The 11,944-nt window shown below is 32.1% G+C and overlaps 1 protein-coding gene across 2 annotated transcripts; it reads left to right on the top strand.

Annotated features, from left to right (window-relative positions):
- The first annotated feature begins 1,785 nt into the window (after positions 1–1,785).
- Positions 1,786–7,443, top strand: LOC111365280 (protein TIFY 6B-like). 2 transcript variants are annotated; one of them, XM_022985724.1, is made up of 7 exons: positions 1,786–2,061; positions 3,921–4,120; positions 4,498–4,601; positions 5,826–5,916; positions 5,988–6,318; positions 6,444–6,504; positions 7,171–7,443. In XM_022985724.1, the coding sequence occupies exons 1-7, from the start codon at positions 1,998–2,000 to the stop codon at positions 7,283–7,285; spliced, it is 966 nt and encodes a 321-aa protein (XP_022841492.1). In that variant the 5' UTR covers positions 1,786–1,997; the 3' UTR covers positions 7,286–7,443. The 2 variants fall into 2 exon arrangements, with proteins under 2 accessions (XP_022841492.1, XP_022841490.1); XM_022985722.1 differs by having other exon boundaries at positions 4,498–4,616.
- The last annotated feature ends 4,501 nt before the right edge of the window (positions 7,444–11,944 follow it).

Here is an 11,944-nt window from a genome sequence, read left to right as displayed (position 1 = left end):
GTGGGTCTATACAGTATGCGATTGTAGTTATATAAGCTATTTTATTAACCCATGCTCATTATCCGAAGTTAAAGATATAATACCATCATATTGTTGCAAAGTTATAATTAATTGTTATTTTGAAACAATGAAATATTGTATTTAAATCGGTATGAAGAGTATTTTGACTTATCCTAACGTAGTTAGGTTATAGATATTCTTTTACGTACGAGACGAAGTGTTGGCTGTCGGCAATAGACAGAGATAACTCAGTGGCGGCAACAAATTTCACAATTTCGGTTCGAGCTTTCTACTCCGTATACATTCACGTGGGTATGGGTGAAGTCATAGAATTAGTGCTTAGACTTCCAAATTACAATTGTGTTTGACTGACTGAAAGAAGTTCATGTTTGGCCGCACATGTTTTGTAGTAGCGGTTGAGATGGGTGATACCAATTTTTTTTTGCTATGTCAATTTTTGTTGGTAATATTTACATACTGCTTTAGATTCTACGAGGCCATCGATGACTTTTTTCGTTGACATCAACTTAAAGTGATCCTAACATTTTGCTTGCTTTTTCCCCTTTCGCTTTTCCCTCGTATCTGGAATGTCTAATTCGGGCTCTTCGTCCTCATGTTCAGTTTCGTGAATTTCAATATCATCCAAATCAATTGGATTTGTTGCTTCCATGACCATGAATGTCAACATCTTTGGATATGGGTACGTCATTTAGACTGCCAAATTCATTTTGAAATTGACTTTGCGGTGTCCTAGACGATTTGCCATATCTCGTATCAAATAAGCCATCAACAAATAAACGTGAATCAATTTGTTTGTGATGAAATCCAAATATAATAACCAGTAAAAGTATAAATATAGCGAGAAACGAGAATTGGACCAAATTTTAATAAATGTAGTTAGAAATGAGAATTCGATAAACTGAAATTGGAACTAAATAAACTGTAAAAATGAATTAATATTGTATACTTGTAGATAATTGACTAAATAATCGATGCTATTTTTGCACAAGATTGTTGAAATTTGATAGAAAGAGAGTTGAGATGAAAAAATTGGAGGTTAATGGGGCTACCTATAGAAATGGTAAAAATTAAAAAAATAAAAATAAAAGAAGTTCAGTGACCATTAAAAAGTGATCGTAACAGTCACTTTTTCAAAAGAAAAAGAAAAAAAGAAGTGACTGTTTTGATCACTTTAAATTGGAGAGCCACGAGCCGCTCGAGCCCGCTCGGCTTGTGCCCACGAGTGGCTCATCCCAATGCTCCGGCTTGCTCGGCTCGTGCTCGAACTCGTATTTTTACAAACTCGAGCCGTCCACGAGCCCCGTTTTCGTGAGTCGATAAGCCGCTTGGCTAATTTTATTAATAAAATAATTTTATACGTAAAATCAAAACCTTTTTTTGTACTTTTTAATCGCGCATACTCTAAAAATCGCTATTACAAAACTCATTTCTCACGTAAAAGAGCTCAAGCAGGGGCTCCAAATGTAGTCTTCCATCCAACCCGTAGCTTCTCATTTCCCTACTAATTGCCCCATACAGGTAGCAATTCGAGGATCATATCAACAATTTCCATCGATTTAAGGGTCTAAAATGTAATAAAATTAGAAGTTAAAAGATGTCTGAATTATACATACACTATGAAAATATTGGAGACCTTATCTGTAATATTTATTAGAAAAAGATCCTCCTTATAAATATTTGGGTGGTACATAATCTATGACCTGTTGTAGCCGGTGAAGGATTTGGCCACGAGAAAAGTATGAAAAGAAATTGTCGTGTCACGAACTCCTAGGCAACATACATACATGTTCCATACGCTTTCCCTCCATTCAAATCTTCATTTTTCTCTCTCCACAGCCATAGCCAAAACCCTCAAAGTAGCTATTTTTAGATACCTCCAATTCTCCATACCCTAAATCAGATACCTTTTTCCTCCTTAATTTCCATTTGGAAAAAGGAGATTTGACAGTTGTTTCAGAGGTGAAGAAGAGTTAAAAATGGAGAGAGATTTCATGGGGTTGACAGTAAAACAGGAGACTCCTGATGAAACTATGGATTCAGGTACTCCAAATCTTATTCTATTTTCTTGAATTTATCATATTTAAAAATATAATGCTTTATTAAAATTCGAGAAAAGCTCTAGTTTAGTTACATAATTTGTGCATTTCTTTTAGAAAAAGAATCTTGAAATGGAAAAAAATTTATGGGTTTACGAAAATGAAGTAGCTTTAACAAAAAAGGCCCCAGTATAAACTTTCATAAATTTCGAAGCTTGGATTTCTTATTAACCATTCTCGTCTCTAGGCATAATTAAATCTTGTCTTCAACCGGCTCTTCACTGACTGGATTTATTTTATGTTAAAGTTTTTAATGAATGAGTCTGAATGCTTTTCTTTTCAACACAAAGAACCAAGACAAAGCATGTGATATCAAGGTTACTTTGATTTCATTTCTTGGAATCTTAAAGAACCCTGACTCCAGTTTGTAATTTTGCTATTTATTTTACTTTTATTGTTTTTTTCCTTCATATCTTTAATATTATATTTATTTTTTATTTATTGAGTGGATTGATAATTGAAGTGTATTTTTCACGTTAGGTGATAACGATTCAAATGGATGATAAAAAAATATTTCTTATGAGAAGCCGTGCCAAATTTTTCAATATTGGCATAGTCCTTAGAATTTTATATTAATTTTCATGTCTCTTGTGTTATTTAAGGTGTGCATAGCCCTCATGCACCTCATCATCTCTTTCACTATTTTATTTGTTAAATCAATATTTTAAGTTAAAAGGAGTTTTGCTCCCACGGATGTCAGCGACATGTAAAATAATTTATTTTGGTACCACCCAAAAAGAGGAATAAGTTATGGGATAGAATAAGCCCCTGTTAGATTAACATTAAATTACATTACATTACATTTTTCTCTCTCCTATTTTCAACCATACAATCTTCTATAAAATAATATTACACGTAAATCGAAAACTTTAACTTCTTTTTCAACCACTCATTTTTCTAAAAAATACTATTCCCCCCATTACCATTTTCAGGTAATGGGGGCCAAACAGGGTGTAATATTTTTTATTATTCTACATGGAAGGTGGCATATTTAAAATTTCTTTGACCAAATGATTTTTCATATTGTTTACTCGTTCTGCATTTGGTGAGTGTAATAAGTACTTAATATAATGCACATGGGTGCATTGTAATCAATTTTTTAATTAAGTTGTTCAACATGTTCACACCTTTTACAGCTGCACCTATGAAGCACCTCGAGTAAATAAGTAATTAATCTAACATTTTTTGAAACAAAAAGTTACAAATAACTTAAGTTAGTTTTAAGCAGAGCCAAACATACTTTCTCTTAGAAAATTTTCATACATATATATACTTAGAAGGTCTCTTATAATCTTTTTAATTCAGTTTTTGAACTTTACCATATTATTGCTTAGTATGATGCACCGACACGATACGTATCGAATACACCGACGAGCAATTTTTCAAAAAAGTACTAACGTGACACGTCGTCTACATGTTGATTAAATTCTTTGAATTCTTCATTTGTATAGTATAAATTTAATATTGTATTTATTATTAATTATTCTTGTTAAAATCTTTTAAATATGATTACCTATTTGTTATTTACTAATAACTTTGATTTAAAAATATTTCTAATAAAAAATAAAAAATATTTATGGTAGAGTGTCTGAGGAATGTTGATAATATGTGTCAGACACGGATACGCTTCCCTAGTTGAAGTGTCCGTGTGCTATAAAGAGTGCTTACTTGCAAATTGATTAGGTAATTAGCCAATAAATGAAAGTGTCTGGCTTTTGTAATTATATGGTAGTTGCTTCTGGACATTCTAGTGATGCATTTGACTAAGTTGGTATAGGTTTGTGTTCTATCTTGATTCCATAGGTCCAGTGAGAAGTTCAGCAATGCAGTGGTCATTTCCAAACAAGGTTTCTGCTGTTCCTCAATTGTTATCTTTCCAGGGTGCTCAAATAGAAAAGCCTAAGACTGGTTTCGATTCCCTTGCATCGTCTGGACTGGTGACCATAACGACGACTACAGAAGCGTTCGACTCTGATCAGAAACCATACTCTGGTGTCATGCAGGTGAGTTACGGTATCCTTTTGAAGCTTTAGTTTTAACTAACGAATGAAAAAAAAAAAAAAAATGATTCCAAAGTTTAAGCAACTTGGGATGTATTAAATCTTTTATATCCACATTTATGTAGAATGTACCAAATGAAAAATGTAAGTTTTAATTTTTTTTCTCTTTACAAAAGAAATATGTGATTTAGACAGAATACTTTTCTGTATATATTGCACATTCTTTACTGGTTTTTCTTTTTTCCTTTTTGATATTCAGAAAAACATTTTTCCTATATGAAAAACATGGCTTACCACCAGTTTCCATTCAAACAAATCAAACAGTTTCTCTATCTACTTGCACTCCCATTCACGAGTCCTTCATTTCATCTGCTGGACAGAGTTTGACACATTCAGCAGGCACGCAACCTCTGGCAGTTCCAGTAACAAATCCCGTCCTAGCTGTTCCTCCCAATAGTTCTGTTGTGGATACCTCTGGTTTGAGGTACGTCAAAAGACAGTAAGTAGAAACTTTCAGAGAGAGTTTATTATTATGAAGTAGAAAGTTCCTACTAGGATGAAGTAGTGCCCTATTGGGGTGTGACATGCATCAGACACAAAAACGGCTTAAATGTCTTAGTGCTTGTTTGGTAGGGTTTTTGATAATTGATTTTTTGACCGTTAGAGATAAAGTGGACCTACTTGTGAGAGAAGAATTCAAAAATGACGGCTGTAATAGTGAAATAACGGTCAAAAAATTGATTTTAATAGGCTTTTTAACTGTACCAAACAAGCTCTTAGTAAGAAAAGATTAATTATTCTGAAGTAGAAAACTTCCTCCTAGGATGGAGTGTCGGTATCTGACAGGTCACATGTTTTATTGATGCGTGCCTGGCATTTTTATGTCCTACCTATTTTGGAAAATTAAATGTCTGAGCTTGTCACATTGTGTTGCTGCGCACGTATACTATAATGAATTAAGAATAGAATAGAAAAGGTTAAATATAGGGGTGGGCGTGGTCTCGAACTTGAAATTTTCGAATATTTAGTAAGTAGAACCGTCGAGTTCAAATTTAATTATGGAACCGTTCGGGTTCGATTCCATTCAGATCGGTTCGAGTCGGGTCCCAGGTTTTGTACTATAATTATGATTTTTTTAATATTTATAGAACTACATTAATTCAACCAATGACATGTTCAATCTTAGTTTTTACAAAATAATATAGTTCAATCTTATGTCTTTTGCGCCTCTCTTTGATGAATTCTTCTTAGATTTGATTGTTAAAATCACATGAAAATGACGATAGCGAACTTACAATAATTAAGAGATGAGATGTCGAGCTTCAATTTGATTTTTTCTGAATAGTAGAAACGACGCTACGGTAGAATAAAAGATTTGGGTAAAACTTAGATTAATTTGATTAAATTGGATTTGAACTGAAAATTAGAAATAGTAAAACCATATTTTTGGGTTGCGCTAAATTAATTAGCTAGCAAAATTATTTTAAAAAAATAAAATAATTTGACTTATTTAAAGTAAATAAATTAAAAAAAATTAAAGAGATTTGGTTCTTGGTTTTTGATCTAGAATTGATAACCGAAACGAACCTGTCTCGATTATAAATAACTTGAGAAGGACTACTCAGTTCGGTTTAGGTCCGATTCAGCTCGAGAGTTTTGTCCAACTCTAGTTAAATACAAGGCTGAATCAAAGTGGTATATTCTGTAGGAGTGCTTCGAAGACTTCAGGGGCTCCTGCTCAGTTGACCATCTTCTATTCTGGTTCCGTGTGTGTTTATGACAATGTTTCCCCGGAAAAGGTATATTCTCGAAGATCTTCAGAAATTCCAGGGCAAATTAGTAGGTTAATATTTTTCATCCATGGCTACAGGCTCAGGCAATTATGTTATTGGCTGGAAATGGGTTCCCTATGACTTCTCGAACAACTGTCCCTGCCGCTCCATCTCCAATTAAAGCACCCGTGACCCTGTCTCCTGCTGTTGATGAGTTCGTGGTAACTAAGCCTTATGGTGCAGCATTGCACTGTTCAAGTCCCATATCGGTAACATCTATTAATGTTTCTCAGTCTGCTGGAGGGTTGGGTAGCAACAATGATTTGATGGCTATAAAACCAGCAGGAGTTGGTGCAACTCCAAATAAAGTGGAGCCCTTGAAAGTAGTTGATATGATCGGATCTGTTCCTGCTAATTTCCTTTCATCAGGTATCTCGATTCTTTTTCATTTAATTTCTACAATATCTTGGATGAAGCTCGATTAGATTTTAGCTTTTGTTATTGTGACTTGGCATTACTGATGTGAGCATAACAAAGGTATCTCATTTTTGCAGGCGCTGTGCCTCAATCTCGGAGGAAGTCTTTGGTTCGGTTTCTCGAGAGGCGCAAAGAAAGGTAATCAATTATTGCTTTGTATTGTATAAGTTTCCAATATCATGTATAAGTTTTTGGAAGAACTTGTGTCATTCAATTAAAATAAATGATTAATGAAAATGCGTCTTGGTTGAATTGAGTTAGATTTGAGTTCACATGTAGGTCTCTATGTACAGAGAAATTTCTCGACTTAGGCAAGTATTGACTTTATTCACGTGACAACATCATGGCTATAGGTTTTGGATATTCGACTTAGAGTGGACGCACTACTAAAATTTTAACTATTTTCTTTTCTTTTAATATTGTCAAGTGCTATCCAATCCCTCTTATCAAATATATTTATCATGTGTGCATAGAAATACGCATTCCATTGCTTTTAGAATGTATAAACCATTTTATGAGAATGGTGTTTGTTTCCCATTCTTGTAAAAATGAGAATGAAAAATATAATCATTATGGGTCCCATACAAGAGATAGAAATTTAAATTTGGTGACTTGATGTGATGAATAACAGTCATATTTTTCATTTTAATGGGGAAAGAATGGAAAACAAGCATGGGCAAAATTGTTTGTACGGTCAAATATTTTTGCAGTTGTTTGATCTGTGTGGTTAGGAAATGTGATGCTGTTACTTATTTTCCATCAATTTTTATTTGAGCTAAAGATTTGTTTCAATGTCGAATCTAGGGTGGTTTATGCATCGCCCTACGCCAGCAAACAATCTGTGGACTGTAGCGCTCCCTTTAGTGCCAGTGTCTCTGTGAACTCTTCGGGCAGCTGCCCTGTCCAAGAAATCAAGTAATGTTGCTAGATCAAAGCCGAAGGGCTGTTTCGGAACGTTATTATTGTAAACTGTATTCTTTCTCGACTTCGTATTTGTCTCTTTGTTGTGATTGTAGTGCTTTTCTGGTTTAACTATAATAGGAAAGTTGGTTTTAAATTTTTAACGGTAAAAAATTATTTCTTCTATAGTAAGAAAGTAGCATTTATTTTCCATCAATGGCTAATCAGTCAAAAGTTGCAAATTTAATGAAGAAGCTGGAAAGCTGAAAATAAGTTGCGTATTTTGATAAAAATTCTAACGTCAAGTAAAGTGAAAATAAATAATTATGTTTTATTTATACCTATTCGTATCTTTTAAAATAAAAACCTCCCTTTTAAGTTTGGCCAAGTTCTCTTTCTGAGTACTTTGAAGACTCTGAAATCTAAATATAGAGGGTGTTTGGTATGCATTTTTAAATAAAAATGTATTTTGAAATAATAAATTGATGGGGAATATGTGGTTGAAAAATAACGAAATTTTTTTGATTTACGTGTAATATTATTTTAATGAAAAATGTGTGGTTGAAAAGAAGAGAAAAAAATGTATTTTGAAAAAAATGGATACCAAACGGGGTCATAAAATATTTTTACTTTATAGGGTGTCGGTGTTTAAAAATAAAATAAAGAATAAAGCCATTTGTATAATTATACGCCATTGTACGTGTAGTGCAATTGTTAAAAATAATCTACAAAATTTTTAATTAGATTAATTAGATTTATTTTAATGTTAGTTTTTTGTTACGAAGGATGATAATTCATTATCATGATGATATTAATCTACTTTATAATGATAATATTTAAAACATGTTAAATAAAAGGTGATGAAAAATTAATAAATATTTTTTTTTTTTGAAAAAGCAAAATGAAGAATCAAAGTAGATAGAATTATTAGAGTACATAAAAATTTCTATAAATTTAAACATGTTATGTATAAGTAAGTTTCTCTAGTGCAACCACTCTATGAGTGGTTTAAATTTTAAATTGATAAAAATAAGCAATGAGTAGTAATTGTAGGGTTTTCAAAATGTGTAAATAAAAAATAATTTCAATGTTTCTAAATAGTGTATAAACACGAGCCAAACATAAACTAATGTTATCTATCATTAACAGATATACATCACCATTTACGTAACATGTCCCTACTTTATTGTCAAATGCATTAAGAGTATCTCTAGTGCTAAACTAGAAGCTAGAATAGACAATACTGCAAAAGTTCCTCTTCAATGCAAGGTGTCATGAAAAAAGTAGATATTGTCAATAGAATTGTCTAGATGTAGAGACTTTCTTAGATCGAACGAATTATCATAATTTAATATTTCTCTTTCTTTCTCTCATTTCTCTCTTTTTAAGTGTTATTTTTCTTTATCCTATTAAATATGCATTTTTGAATTATAGATGTAACCCATTGAAGATGAAATTCAATCTATGTTGTTTAATACATTTACCACATATACTAAAAATCGTAGATGTCACATAAATTGCAATTCATGGAATATATTGAAGATATTTTAAAGTGCATAGCAATTTTATTGGACAATAAATAAGGGAACTCATTAGCCATCTTCAATCCTATACCAAAATTTGAAGTAAGTTTTGCACCATCTTACGTCAAATTAAAAATAATTTCTAAATAATTACACTAAAAATTACACCAAATGAACAGTATTTAATTATTTTCTTCAATTTTTATTCTTAACAATTTATATATCTAAAAAATTATTTATTTATTTAAATTACTACATAAATAATTATGTTTCATTAACGAAAATATTAAATTTGTTAATAAATCTAAAAATAATCATGTAAAACTTTTTGAGTTCGTTTTTTGATTCATTCCTCCATTATTATTGATTACATAATTAAAGTTTATTACAAAAAAAAATAATAATAAAATAAATAAATAAGAATTAATATTTATGTCTAATATGAAATGATAAAAATACACTTGACAACATTTGGTGTTAAATGAAAAAAGGGCAAAAGGACTTTAAACAAATATGGTGTAAAATGGCGCAAAATTTGGTATTGGGTTTGAGACTTTGAGTGACATTCCACCAAATATTTGGTGCAAAATATGAAAAAAAAATGGTGTTTTGGTTAAAGGATTGAAGTTGCCAAAGATAGATGATATCATTCGATACAAAAATGATAAATGCTTTATCAAGAGTGAATCTCTAACTTAAAAATATAATATTTAAGGTACGATACACACCATTCAAATGATATCGTACAAGCTACCAATATTAGGATCATTCAAAAGAATTTTCAACCATGATAGCCGAATACAAGAGAGGATTATTAGATTTTAAAGAAACAAATACATTTAAAATTAAAACCTTTGAAAGAAGGAGGTAGAAAACTAAAAGCATAACCTTCTTAAAGATAAACTCACCACATATCGAAATCAGTTGAAGATTCAAAGAAAGCAAAGAATGGAAGAAATCATTTCAGCGGATGAAAAGAACAAGAGAATAAAACAAGGGAAAAAAAAATGAAGCGCAAAATTCTTTGATTTTGATTGATGAGTAGGTGAATTGGGGTATTCTTGTTGTGTTGGAATTTATTTTGATTTTCCCCTCTCATTTTTTCTTAATGAAATATTAGTTATTTAAAAGAGAATAAATTATAAATATATAGATTTCACGGTCTTGCATGAATCCGGGCCCTAGGCGATCGCTAGATGGCTTCATGGTCGAGCTGATTTTGGAAGCTTTATATAAAAAAGAGCTCAAGCACAAAGCAGATTCAATTTCTTTAGAACTAAAGGAGAGAAATCATAGTCGAATGAGGAAACAGATTCAATAAGAGACAGTCCTTCAACGGCAGACTTCTGTTTTAGACGTCTAGTCACATGTTACCTTTTATATTACAGCAAATCATGCATACGATACCTTCTGTATTATAAATTTATAAATATAATCCAAGATGCATTGTGTATAAAAGTATCATTTGGAAGGTAAAGCATCTTTGATTAAGCCCCCGTTTGACCCCATTATCTGAAAATCAAAATTAGTGGAATAGTATTTTTTTGAAAAATGAGTGGTTGAAAAAGAAGGAAATTTTTTCAATTTATGTGTAATATTATTTTATGAAAAATTGTGTGCTTGAAAATATGAGAGAGTAAAATGAAATGTAATGAAATGAAATTTAATGGGGACTAAACGAGGCTAAATAAGGTAAGAAAACTACGTACAGCAAAAAGTTTATGAAAATTTTTCATACAGATTCTTGGACTGCTCTATACTGTACAGTCCATCATGAGATAGTAAGCATGAGATCCAATCATTTTTCATTAGTTGTGCTGTCTAGTATCTATGCAATATTCGATTTGTCAGATATTTGTGTCTCAAGGGCTTTGGTTGGACTTAACCTCTATAACACGTGACATATCCATTAATTACATTTATTGGGATGTGAGGAAGGGCACAGTAATCAATGAAATGGTTTGAAAAGTTGATAATAATCCCCTGTTTGGCCCTCATTACGAGGAAAATTTAATGTATAGAATAGTGTTTTTTTAAAAATGAGTGGTTGAAAAAGAAAGAAAAATTTTCGATTTACGTATAATATTATTTTATGAAAGATTGTGTGGTTGAAAATAGGAGAGAGAAAAATAGAATGTAATGTAATGAAAATCAAACAAGGGCTAAGTATATATTCGAAGATTCTTGAATAGAAAACCTTTCGAACTACTGATGAATCTATGGGAAGACAAAAGACAACATGTCGAATTAAAACATCTTAGTAATCAGAGGAAAAGAAAGCAAAAGTGAATTTCTTGGTAGCGATGAGCGAATTGGAAGCAGCCTAAACCGTAATAACAAGATTATAAGAGAGGAATACAAGCATCGTGCTACTAGATAAAACAACATTCCTGTCGTGTATGGTTAAATTTTAAAGAATTTAGAGACGATTTAAAAACACTCGTTGCAAAATTAGCCGGTTATCATGTTTGATATTGTTTAATCTAACGAAAGTGTGTAATGGTGAGCCTGATTTCTTAGTTGCATAGCGACACAATGTCACAACCTCAACTTAGAATGTTCTGAGAAGTAGGGGTCGAGCCTGACTCTCTAATTTCACGACTAAGTGTGGACTTATTTTAAGTTTGCTTTTTTACTTTTTCATGAAATGGAGTAAGTTGAGCCAAGTAGTTTGTTCAAGATGAGCCAAATAGAACCTTATTTATTTTCTTTTGATAGTGATCACTTATATTACATTATAAATATTATATTACCATGTTGATAATATAGAAACAAAGATGTCCCCAGGGCATATCTCCCAGTTGTAAAGTGGAGGGCGGATAGGGCTCAGCGCGGTAGTGTGCAGAGCTCGATTCCCCGTAAAGTGGAATTGACTTTGTTGCAAGCGGGAGTTACCATATGGGTTAACAGCCTTCGCCTATCCATGTGCTCTCCACCCTGGCTCCTGGGAGGCACATCCTGCGATTTACCTCCTCCACGATGGCCCAGGACAGAATCGGTAGGGGCCCTTAGGGTTGGGGTTCAACCTTTTTAGAAACAAAGATACTCCTTGAGAATCTTTTCAACAACCTATTTTTGCAGGATTTCCATGCTTTCTCTCTGACATTACAAAGAAAAGAAAAATTAAAAATTGGTGATGCTTTTTTTTTTTTTTT

The sequence above is a fragment of the Olea europaea genome, chromosome 17 (assembly GCF_002742605.1).
Source record: "Olea europaea var. sylvestris chromosome 17, O_europaea_v1, whole genome shotgun sequence".
In the NCBI taxonomy this organism is placed as follows: Eukaryota; Viridiplantae; Streptophyta; class Magnoliopsida; order Lamiales; family Oleaceae; genus Olea; species Olea europaea.
Note: the sequence above shows the minus strand (reverse complement) of the source record. Positions and strands in the feature narration are given on the sequence as shown.

Bases quoted from the DNA above. Each gene is read 5' to 3' on its own strand.
- LOC111365280 (XM_022985722.1), top strand. From the start codon at position 1,998: ATGGAGAGAGATTTCATGGGGTTGACAGTAAAACAGGAGACTCCTGAT. The intron at 5,917-5,987 runs GTATATTCTCGA...CCATGGCTACAG, and splicing joins ACAATGTTTCCCCGGAAAAG to GCTCAGGCAATTATGTTATT. The intron at 6,319-6,443 runs GTATCTCGATTC...TCATTTTTGCAG, and splicing joins TGCTAATTTCCTTTCATCAG to GCGCTGTGCCTCAATCTCGG.